Below are 11,536 nucleotides of genomic sequence, written 5' to 3'. Positions count from 1 at the left end.
AATGATATTGTGCATAACCAGCTCAACGTCTCGATGGAGACAACCAAAACTCAATTGAACAAAATCTACATCAACTATCAAGTCGCTTGGGAATTAAAGCAAACCACGAAGATCGAAAAATGGAAACCACCACTCAGAAACTTCCTAAGCTACTCTTTTGATGTTGCAGTTCGAGACATCTTCTCCACTATTTCAGTAATCTGCAGAGATCACTCAGGTAAAGTCTTAAAAATACAGACTGAAAAAATCATTTCAACAAATCCTCTAGTGGCAGAAGCAAGTGCAACTCTCCTAGCTACAAGACTGGCAGACTCATCTTATCATTCTCGGGTCATCTTTGAAGGAGACTCTCAACAAGTTATTACAGCAATTGAAGACGCTTCACCTTCTACAGACTAGCAAATCAATCCTATCCTAAGTGATATCAAACACTTCTTCAATCTTCATGAACAGTGGACAATAGCCAAAAGACATCGAACTGCAAATCGATGTGTGCACTCTATAGCGCAATGGGCAACAACCAATCAAGTTTTTGGAAGCATACCCTTAGATAGTTCTTTTCGTTTCTTTCTTTTTGATCCTCCTTGATTTATGTACCAATGTAACTTCCTTTATATATAATATAACAAGCTTGATTTAAAAAAAAAAAAAAAAAACTAAAGGGCTGGCACCAAAAAGCATAGCTTGACCCATGAACATCTTCAGTAACATCAAAACGCCACATCTTATAAAAACTTGCCAAACGACATCATCTCTTCCCAGCTTTGAACTAGGGCTGTGCAAAAAAATCACAGATCCAGTCCGTCTGAATGGCCTGACCCGACCCGTCTGCTAAATACGGTTTAAACTAATGTTCAATTTGAACTCGTGAAATGCCGGTTTCAACCCAAGCAACCCGCCTAAAGTCATTTCTACGAGGAAGAGATCAAAGATGGTGGCCTCAACACTTTTTAACAATTTTTTTCTTTGATTTCACACAAAGAAACGTGGGTTCTGATGATTTCCTTCAGAACCTCAGCCTCAACATTTTTTAACAATTTTTTTCTCTGATTTCGCACAAAGAATCGTGGGTTTTGATTTTTAACGATTTTCCTTGATGCGGTCAAAAGATTTACAAAAATTTTGTGTTTTTGTTTTCGTTTCCATTTCTTTGACCATTTTGCTGATTCTCTAGTTACAGGCTCGCATGGGACCTTCTGTACATCCGCAATACCTTAAAATCAAGCACAAATCCAAACGACGATAACACGCCAGCCAGGGTATTCTGTAGAGACTTTTCAGGAAATGTTTGCAAAAGAGTTCCCTGCAATTGGCAGCAAGTCGCGAGGTCCATTTCCTTGGATTATGATGCCAAGCACCTCACAACCCAATTGCAGCTTCAGAGTCGGACAAATCCAAAACGTAATACTAACCTAACGTCTGCCCATCGCCGTAGAAGCAAATGGTCGTAGCCGCCACTAGAGGAGAGAACTGAGAAGCAAATGGTCGTTGACCCTACCCGAAATGGTTGGATCCGAATTGCTGTTTCTTGTTGACGGGTTGGGTCGGATTGGGTCCAAACCCAGTACGGGTTGACCGGGTTGCAGCCCTACTTTAAACTGCACCATGCTGAGTAAATACTTCATCTTCACTTCTACTTCATCTTCACTTTCTACTCTTTGACAGAACACTTCTGCAGTTCACTTCAACCCTTGCTTCACTTCAACCAGTTAGGTTCCAAACACCGAGATTCACGTTCAGAAAAGGAAAGTTTCCTCCACCTTTCCGTAAGATCCTCTTCCATCAAAATAGATACAAAGAAACCAGATTACCTAGTCCAACCAACGAATAGAAAAAACCAAACCAGTAATAATTCCAAACTAGAAAACCCACAATCTTGTACAAGACGAGATAATGCACAAACAGCAAGAAAAAATAACAAGTAACGAAAGAATCACCTTACTGGGAGATCCCGAAACCCAAAAAAGCAGAAATAATTTTCCGTAATTGCCAGAACAAAGTAACCGCTAGTGCCCTACCACTATTAGAAAGAATCTTACTTTTGAAGATCAGACAACAGCTTCACCAACTCACCTAAATCTTCGTATGAACTTCCGCCTTTGAGTACCGCACCCAAGGCTTCGTTACTCAGTTTTTTGGCTCGAGCCCTCTCGGGCCGAGATCCATCCACCGATGCTACCAATAACCGAGCCAACTCCTCGGACTGGGGAACGATCTGAGTTCCCTCCCCAGTTCGGATCGCCACCCCAAACTGCTCCTCCAACAACTTGGCATTTGTGAACTGGTCTCCATCCATTGGCCATGTCAACATCACTACTCCGGCAACGATCCCTTCCAGCAACGAGTTCCACCCACAGTGGCTCAAGAATGCGCCGACGGCTCGGTGCCTCAGTATCGAAACCTGTGGCGCCCACCCCCTAATCACAAAACCCCTGCCCCTTACGCGATCTTCGAACCCGTTGGGAATCACGCCGTCATTGGCACTCTCGCGTGGCTCGTTGTCCTGCATCGACGACACCCTTACGCAAAAAACAAACCCCACCCCACTCTGCTCTAACGCACTAGTCAGCAGATCCATTTCCGTGCGTCTCAACACCGTGCGACTCCCAAAGCAAACGTAGACAACCGAGTCGTCCGGACGAGAATCCAACCAGGTCATGACCTGATGGCACGGCACAGAGCTTACTCCACCTCTAACAATGGATTCCTGTTGAGCACCGTGGTGATCAGGAGGCAATACTGGTCCCACAGCCCACACCCGATCATGTCCTACTTCTCTCTTCAAATGCTCCAAGTAAACGCCCTCCAAGCCGGCGAACGAGTTAAATATCAGTCCCCAACTCATCATGTTGGCCACCATTATGTTTTCTCTAAAGAACTCCACATCTGGGTCTCCTTTGAGGCTTCTGTGATGCTCTGGGATCTGCCACCATGGGTAAGTTGGGGAACACGGGAGTTTCGGAAACTTAAACTGGGAGTTCATATCTTCCGGATCATCATTTTTAGGGGGGTCGCGCCACAGTGAAAAAGAAAACGACAGCCCAAAGGCACCGGACGGCGAAAAAACGACCCGTGGAACGCAGAGCTCGAGAGCGAGATCGTTGGTCCAGCCGAAAAAGAAATCCGAAATGATCGCGACGGGGGGTGAGGAGTGGGATCGGAACCATTCGAGGAGAATGGGAAAGTGAAGCTCACGCAAAGCGCGAGCCTTGACGAAGAGCCACGTCAGTGGGGGCAGCTTGATGTCGAGCTCGGGGAGGACAAAGTGATGGAGAGAAGAAGGGTGTCCGGAGAAGAGGGGTTGAAGTAAAGGGATGTTAGAGGGGGTGACAAAAATAGTGACAGTGAGGCCGCGAGTGAGTAAGAGGTGGGTGAGATCGAGCATGGGTATGATGTGGCCGGAGGCCGGGTAGGGATAAGCGGCAATGTGCACGCAAGTGGTGGACATGGTTGAGAAATTATCAGAAACTTGATTTCGATCGGTGGTCTTTACTAATTACTATGCAATTGCTAGATCTGAAGCCAAACTGGAAAAACTAGTGCTTTGTGAAGAGGAAGAAGAAGTATGAGTGGCTATGCCGTCGTTGGTCTTTGCTGGCTTATTTGAGTATGTGTTCGATATTTGTTTTGCTGTGTTCTGAGCTTTTCTGACTTGGAAGTTTATATTCTGTTTTTTCTGCATCATGAATAATGACCTACTGTTGATTAAGGGTACTTTAGGTAATAAACTAAAGTTATGCATCACTTTAGTTAGTCTTCTAACTGGAAGACATGAGCTGTAAAATTATGTAGATGATAAGGAATCATGTTGGAGATAGAGCTCGGCATGTTGAGAACCAGTCTCCAAGTTGGAGATTGGTGTGATTGTAGGATTATGGAGCCTGGTTTGAAAGTTGTAAAGGTACTAGGCAGATTGTTCGCTCGGATGTGGCTCGAGTGAAGCTCAGTTCGCTCAAGGTGTGCATGAGTGCGGACTCATGGACTCGAGCGAAAGAAGAATCCTAGAGAGTTGAGATTGTGCAGTAAAGCACTTGTAAATCTCCTCTGAAGAAAATCCCTTGCAAGCTCCGTGGATGTAGACGATGCGAATGCATTTGGAGATGCATTTGGAGAGGCATTTGGACATCTATTTGAAGACGTACTTGCAGATGCATTTAATAGCGGAAATCTCTCATGGCTAACAAGCATTCCAATGAGGGAATGCAATCATTTGAAAAATGAATCAGTTTGCAAGCAGCCTGGTATGGCACACTTGGGTGAAGGGGGTGATTGTTGAAATCAACCCAAGTGTGCTCACCCACCACCACCCACCAATTGTTAGGCCACCTACTCTCACCCAAGTCAGAAATTGTTGCACCGATTGAAGGCTTCCTCTTGGTCAATAAGTGTGGGAGTCTTGTCTCCCATGACTTCTCATATAAAAGGAGATCATTTGCTGAAAATTAAATCATTCTCACTCTGGTGAGAGATCAAGGCAGAGGACTGGGCGAAATTTGAGTTATGGGGAAACCCAGAATGGAGTGTCATTTGAGAGATAGAGAGATTGTTCATGAGTGTTTATAATTTTGTACAAACATATTGAAAATATTGAATTTCCACTTCAGTGGACGTAGGCAGGTTACCGAACCACTTAAATATTGTCTCTCTATCATCTTGTATAATTTTTGGACAGGCCGGAGGCACAACAAAAACACGTAATATGGCTTGAGATTCTTGCATGTGATCAAACTTTGATTTTTTAATTAAAATGCAACAACATTAAAAAAAAGATAGCAAAGAAAAGGTGTTTATCTTAAACATATAATAAAAATAATAATGTTATATGCAGTCATTTTTGTATATTCTATGTATTCTACTAATATGATTGACTATATCAATTTTTTAATACACAATCAATTATATCAATAAAGTGTATAAAATAATATGCAAAATTAACTACACTTAAAATTTTTGAAATTTTTGTAATAAAAATGGAAGGAACCACCTTCTCAGATCTCAGGGTTATCCCTTTTAGTTGTTGTATTCCCTTTTCAAAAGAAATACCACATGCTTCTTGTGTTACCTTATCAGATCTCGGGGAAAAATTGCCTGTTAGAATTCTGAGTCTTCCAGAAGTGTTAAAAAAACCAATCATGAAAAGACTTCAGAAAGAAGTCTCACGTACTTGGCTTTTTTTAAGTTAAGGTCAAAATAAAAATCTCTCGTCACTTTTTACAATTTTCTATAATAACTATTAAAAACTTTTAATCTGTGCAATTATTTATGAGAATTTAGTAACCTCTTAAATGATATAGAAGTTTAAATCTCAATAATAGAATGTGGTTATAACACGAGCAAATATTTAACTTGTAGAAGTTCTTATTTGTTTTAGGTAATTCGAATTAACCTGATCTATAAAGAAGGATAAGCAAATTAACAATGCTGATGATCATATTCACTTTAATTGAATCAAAAACTCTAGATTCAATCATTTTTGTGTAGTAATCATACACTCTATTAATGTGATTGTCACATCATTTTGTTAATATAAAATAACTATTTTGACTAATCACATTAATGGAATGAGCAAAGAGTATACAAACGTGACTATATATAAAAGACCTTTAATTGAATAGTTGCTTAGTAGCAGGAAGTTTTCCCCAAAAGTGTACATTGCAAGCTGAGAACTTGCATATCGTATGATTCTTTTTATCTTTACAAGAAATGTACATGTCCAGTATTGTCTATGGAGGGGCAGATTACATCAATGAAAGGTTCCTTATCGTCCCTTGGTCAAATGTAATCACTCAAGAAACTATATTTGAGAAACAACCTCTTAGATTGACAATCAATACACCAATCTCACATAATTAGTCTCTAAGGTTAGTGGAAGGGCTTTAAAGCTTTTCTCTTCGAGGCCTGTTGGGCCATGTCATGGGCACAGACAACAGCCTAAACCAATAAGCCTTAAATCTAGGCTTATTGGACCACTTGAAGGATATAAGTGGTAACCACTGAAATGATAACTACCCAAGAACCTTAGGAGGGACGTTATCAGTTCATCCTTAGCAAGTGAAGCTTGTATATCTCGCAACTTGAATTTCAAATAAGTGATCAAGTAGTTATCACATCCAATAGAAAACATCAGGGGCTCTTTTTATATCACCCATGTATGATAACGAGGCCATCCTTTCTACGACTAGAGAAATCTCTATTACTTTTACTGACTTAAGCATCCTAGGCATTCCCACAAACCCCCAAGTCCCATTTCTCTTTGTTGCAAGTGATTATGTGTGGGGTTGTGAAACACGTCCACAATAGTTTGCGCCATCTGTGGGATCAGTTTTTAACGTGGTTTTTGAATGCCTACTAGCATGCAATCTCAAGCAACAAGGGACTAAGAAGTCACATCAGTAAACATAGAAGGCAGAATAGTGGAGTTGAAGGACTAGTTGAAAAGAGTATTGTTCTAAAGGCTGCAAATAGGACAGGTGGAAAATTAAAGATTTTTTCTCAAATATATTTAAAAAAGAGAGATTGATGAAAATATCTTGCTCCTAGAGAAATTGAATCCATAGCAAACTTGTCATGGCACACCCAGTCTAAAGTCTGGCTTCTAACTTGCTCTCTAAGAAATACAGAAATTTCTAAGATACCATCTCTATAAGTTTCAAATAACTGCTTCTCTTCATGCAAAGATTGAGCTTGATTTGAGATTCTGGGGATTTGAGAATGGGAGAAGTACAAGTGATTGGTGCATCTCTAAGTCTTTTTTGCTGGAGAATTGAATGGGCTTTAAAGCTCAAGGGGGTAGAATATGAGTATATTGAAGAAGATTTAAGAAACAAGAGTTCCATTCTTCTCCAGTACAATCCTGTGCATAAGAAGGTTCCTGTGCTTGTGCACAAGGGAAAACCGGTTGTTGAGTCCCTTGTCATCCTTGAGTACATTGACAAAACATGGAAACAGAACCCCATATTGCCTGCAGATCCTTTTGAAAAATCTGTCGTGAGATTCTGGTCTAGGTTTGTTGATGAAAAGGTAAATAAAAAAGTTAAATGTCTCCCTTTCTGTTTTTCATTTTTCTGCCAGTTTCTTTTGCCTAAATAACAAAAGAAACAAACTTGAATCTTAAACATGCACTTTTGAAGTATTTTAATTTCTACAAAAATGCAGTGTGTTGTTGGAGCTTGGGCTGCTTATTGTGCACAAGAACATGAGAAAGAGGAAGCTATAAAGTCCGCACAAGAATCATTAGGAATTCTGGATAAGCAGATTGAAAGTAAGAAATTTATTGGAGGAGAAAAACTGGGTTTCCTAGACATGGTTGTGGGTTCTTTACCTAACTGGCTGGAGTTCATAGAAGAATTAGGAGGTATAAAGTTGGTTGATCCAGAGAAGTTCCCATCACTCCATGCATGGGCACAGAATTTTGTTGAAATCCCAATCATCAAAGAGAGGATACCAATGGCAGAAGATCTAATTAACTACTTCAAAACTTCTGGGCTAGCGCCTCACAAGAAGTAGGTCTAATCTCTGCAGAATACAAGTCTAATAATCAGAGAGTTCACGGGAGTATCCTTTCTCTGGACAAATAAATTGTAGCCAAAATGTGTACTTATATTTCTCTTATTTGATAATATGCATTACTAAATTATATTATAAAATTTGATTATTCCGTCCATCATCTTTATTAGCTAGAAACAACCACAACTTGAAACAAAAACAAAGAAACAAATGAAGAATGTGGATCTAATACTAGCTTTTCATAAGGTACCAACAGAAACATGAGTGCCATTTGGTAAATGATATGGATTGCAATGCAATGCATGCTGAATATTGAAATGTCTTATGGTGTGATGAGACTATTAGAAGAATTAGCAGTAATGGTTTTCATGGGACTCTAGATGTCCTGGCATTAAAAGAATTTACCGCACTTTACAAATCATTTGAGATTAATCTACTTAACTTTCTCTAGGTATGTGACCTTTGCGCACTCCTACAATTATAGAATTAATTGTAAAATTGCCAAAGCACTACCTAAAGCAATAACATCAATAGATTCCACACAACGTCCAAAGGTCTCCTTACCTTACTCTGTTCAGGTGCTCGGCAAAAGCATCTATCCTTCTTTCAATATAATTCAGACTGCAACATCAAGCAAAGATGGGTTTTAACTCATTTGAGATTCATTTAGAATGAGGGAAAGCAATCTTGTGAAATGTAACAAGATGCTACAACACCATTAATGTTTCATTGACAAAAGTATATCACAATATCCTCGTAACAACTTCCTATTCGGGAACCGGGAGCTGTTTCCAAGATACAGGCCGATTCCACCACAACATTGTATAACATGTTAACTATCATGGGAGGAGACAATAGAACCTTAATTGGAGTAATATTTACCAACTATGTATGTACAGGGAGATTTTAGTGCACATATTTGAGTGTTAACAAATCAAGTAGTGACACGGCGACAGCGACACCAAAATGCAGTCCCCCCACTCTTGCCTCGAGCCACTGCTATTTCTTCATCAACATAAAACCAGATAAAGAAAGGATCCTTGTTGCTTGGATCCCTATCTTCTTTCTGGCCAAGGCTGATCTCTAAAGGCTTCAGTGGCCCAATTTTTATCCGAATACACTCGAAAATGAAAGCCAGTATTCTCTGCTTCCAAGAAAATCTGCCTTCAAAGGTTAAGCATCCAATTGGTCCAAGATATACCCCATTTTCGATTCTCTTTGCCTGAAAAATCAAGAAAATATTCTTTTGGTTTCTCAATAGACAAATGCAAATCCCATAATCTTCTTTCTACTGGATGAGGAACCAATGAGTCCCAAAATTATGCAAAGAGAAAAGCTCCAGCAAGTTCATCCTTGAAGTGATGCTTTAGTTAATAGAAATATCACAGATGGCATTATTAACAGTACATGAAAAATTTTGAGTACGTGGATTGAGTCAAGAAAAGTGCTTCAGAACAGTAAGATCTTGAGCCGTGAAGGAAAATAGAAGAAATGTATCAAAATTGACAAACAAACTTAGTCCCTCGGCAACTCAATGAAAGGAAGTAAGTTTCACCCAATAAGGTCCGAATAACATACTTCTATATTTACAACTTGAACACAAAAGTATTTGAAGTAATTGTAAACTGAAGACAAAAGTATTTTAAAAATATCCTGGGGGTTTTATTCTCTTCACTTCCTTTTTAGCAAATATGGTAACATGACAAAGAAATGCATAAGACACTTACGGCTGCATCGAACCTCTGAATAGCTGTAAGAGGAAAATAACGACCCCGGTTCACTTGCTTCTACGATTTAGCACAAAAGCCCCAATAAGCATAAAATTTAAAGGAGGCCCAAAGCTTGAACATGATTATGCAAATCAAGGAACAGAATTATGCCAACCTCAGCGGTAAAAATAAGCATCCATGTTCTGCCAGGGGATTTTGATCCACCAAGCGTATCAAGAAAACCGGAGGGATCAATTTTTGCCTTTTCAATCACAGAAAGAGCAGACAAAACCTCCTCTTCCGAAACCTTTCTTGTCTTAGCAGCCTTTTTCAGCACTTCCACACTCTCCTCAACTTCCTAAAGCATGAGAACAGGTCACAAAAATTACCCAGAAGAAGACATCAAATTCATCAACGCAGCAATACAGAAAGACCCACTTAAGCAAAAAGATTAATGAGGTCCAGTGGTGCAGAAGCTTTTGGTTTCCCTCAGTTCTCAGAAAACTAGAGACAATTTAATAAGCAATGCGAACTAATTTAAAAGCAAAGATGATCAAGAAGGATCGAAACAGCAAAGAAAAAGGCATACTTTATTGGGCTGTTCATCCTGGTCAAGAAGTGGGGTGGCGGCAGTACTTTGTTCCTTTTCATCGAGGGTTGCTCTGGTTTTTGATCTGGGAAATCTGAGAAGATATTGGTTTGTGGGTTTAAGGGAAAGGGAGTTTCTGGGCTTCGCATAAGGTGGTGTCTGAGAGAAAATGGACGGTCTGAGTGAAGTTCTAGATAATGATGAGTTTAAGACCACAGAACCGAAGGGAGAGGACGAGCAAGACAGCATCGTATGCGAGAGCCAGAGTGCCGCGTGGGAACCTATTGCTGTTTGTTTACTGCTGCTGTCATTTGAGAACCACTACCATTTTTGAATCTCTGGTGAATGCATCCATTCAATTTAGTAAGTGGTGACGATTTGATTACTACTTTTGGAGTAGTGCTTTTTCATTTTTGGATTCAATACTATTTTAGTTCAAATTAATTTTTCTTTTGACCTATATCATGCTTGAGTTTTATAACATATAATCATTTTTACGTATTTTTTATGCACGCCACTAATGTGATTGATCAAAATAATTATATTATATAAAAAAATAATAATGTAATTAATCATATTAGTAGAACGAGCAATATATACACAAAAATGACTACATAAATTTTTTTTTTTAATTATTGCATATCATATGATAATCATATATGTGTTACTCAATATTTTACATCTATTTTACAATAATAAAAAAATTGTTATAATTTAATAGACATATTAAACTAGGGCAACTTATAAATTTTTAACTTAAACCAAATTTTTTTCATCTAATAATCTTTCATTTCGCATTTCTCAAACATCACAAATTTACCTAAACAATTACAGTACATTCCCTTAATCTTAAAAAGGAAAAAAACTACCTATATACATTCTCAACCAAAAAGATTATCCCTATTAGATTACAAAAAGTTTAAAAGATAAAAAAGTGAAAAAAAAAAAAAGTAAAAGCAGAAAAATACCAACCAAAATTAAAAGTTGCTACAAAAAACAAAGAAAATCCTTAATAAAAAATCAAAAAGAAAAAAAAGAAAAGAAAATTTAAATACCCCTTCCCAAAATTCAAAATTAAAAGGTTAAAATTAAATAAAAGTACGAAAATTTTGGTTTTTTATAAATATTTTTGGTTTAATAACTTTTCATTTTTTTTTTTATGTATTTTTGGTAATACTTTATTTTTTTCATTCTTATCGAGATTATTCATACCAAGGTTTATTTTACAAGGGTTAGAGCATTGATAATGGATTATGTATATGTATATGACACTTTTGATGAATGTAAAATGAATTTAGATTTTGGTTATTCTGTTCACATAAGTCTCTATATTGGAATAGCTATTTTTTCATTATATAACAATAAAATAATATGAGATAAATTTGACTTTAACTATTCACATCAAGTTTTCACTTTTAATTAACCATTTATTAATTATATAGTAATGAGTAATTAATAATTACAAAATATTTAATTTGTTTAATTATTAATTTATTTTATTGTATCATATTTTACTATTCTACATATTATATGTTAATTAGTAATCATATTCTAATTAAATTATTTAGATGGTTGTGGGTATAGATGGAGAGAAGAGAGAAAGTGTTATAAAAAATAATAAAATATATATTTACTCATTCAACAGTAATCATCAAATTTGAATTTTGGTTTACAAATATTGTAGGTCAAAATCAAATTATTTGAGTTTGCATAATCTATTGTGAGCCCATTT

General features: G+C 37.7%; 3 protein-coding genes across 3 annotated transcripts; 1 reads left to right on the top strand and 2 right to left on the bottom strand.

Annotated features, from left to right (window-relative positions):
- Positions 1–1,828: 1,828 nt before the first annotated feature.
- Positions 1,829–4,268, bottom strand: LOC122296372 (UDP-glycosyltransferase 89B2-like). Its single transcript, XM_043105993.1, has one exon. The coding sequence runs from the start codon at positions 3,446–3,448 to the stop codon at positions 2,036–2,038; it is 1,413 nt and encodes a 470-aa protein (XP_042961927.1). The 5' UTR covers positions 3,449–4,268; the 3' UTR covers positions 1,829–2,035.
- Positions 4,269–6,711: 2,443 nt separating this feature from the next.
- LOC122296891 (glutathione S-transferase U7-like) lies at positions 6,712–7,506 on the top strand. Its single transcript, XM_043106687.1, has 2 exons — positions 6,712–7,020; positions 7,156–7,506. Exons 1-2 carry the CDS (start codon positions 6,712–6,714, stop codon positions 7,504–7,506), a joined length of 660 nt encoding a protein of 219 aa, XP_042962621.1.
- Positions 7,507–8,148: 642 nt separating this feature from the next.
- Positions 8,149–10,131, bottom strand: LOC122296373. The gene is made up of 4 exons (XM_043105994.1): positions 9,805–10,131; positions 9,391–9,573; positions 9,234–9,293; positions 8,149–8,728 (listed from the first exon to the last, which is right to left on the bottom strand). Exons 1-4 carry the CDS (start codon positions 10,051–10,053, stop codon positions 8,441–8,443), a joined length of 780 nt encoding a protein of 259 aa, XP_042961928.1. The 5' UTR covers positions 10,054–10,131; the 3' UTR covers positions 8,149–8,440.
- Between the last annotated feature and the right edge of the window lie 1,405 nt (positions 10,132–11,536).

Source organism: Carya illinoinensis, chromosome 15 (assembly GCF_018687715.1).
Source record: "Carya illinoinensis cultivar Pawnee chromosome 15, C.illinoinensisPawnee_v1, whole genome shotgun sequence".
Lineage (NCBI taxonomy): Eukaryota > Viridiplantae > Streptophyta > Magnoliopsida > Fagales > Juglandaceae > Carya > Carya illinoinensis.
The sequence above is the reverse complement of the archived record's forward strand: the minus strand, read 5'-3'. Positions and strand labels throughout refer to the sequence as shown.

Coding starts and splice junctions, on each gene's coding strand:
- LOC122296891 (XM_043106687.1), top strand. CDS start 6,712: ATGGGAGAAGTACAAGTGATTGGTGCATCTCTAAGTCTTTTTTGCTGG. Junction 7,021..7,155: donor CTAGGTTTGTTGATGAAAAG/GTAAATAAAAAA, acceptor ACAAAAATGCAG/TGTGTTGTTGGAGCTTGGGC.
- LOC122296373 (XM_043105994.1), bottom strand. CDS start 10,053: ATGCTGTCTTGCTCGTCCTCTCCCTTCGGTTCTGTGGTCTTAAACTCA. Junction 9,294..9,390: donor TGCTTATTTTTACCGCTGAG/GTTGGCATAATT, acceptor GCTAAATCGTAG/AAGCAAGTGAACCGGGGTCG. Junction 8,729..9,233: donor TTCAGAGGTTCGATGCAGCC/GTAAGTGTCTTA, acceptor TTGATTTTTCAG/GCAAAGAGAATCGAAAATGG.
- LOC122296372 (XM_043105993.1), bottom strand. CDS start 3,448: ATGTCCACCACTTGCGTGCACATTGCCGCTTATCCCTACCCGGCCTCC.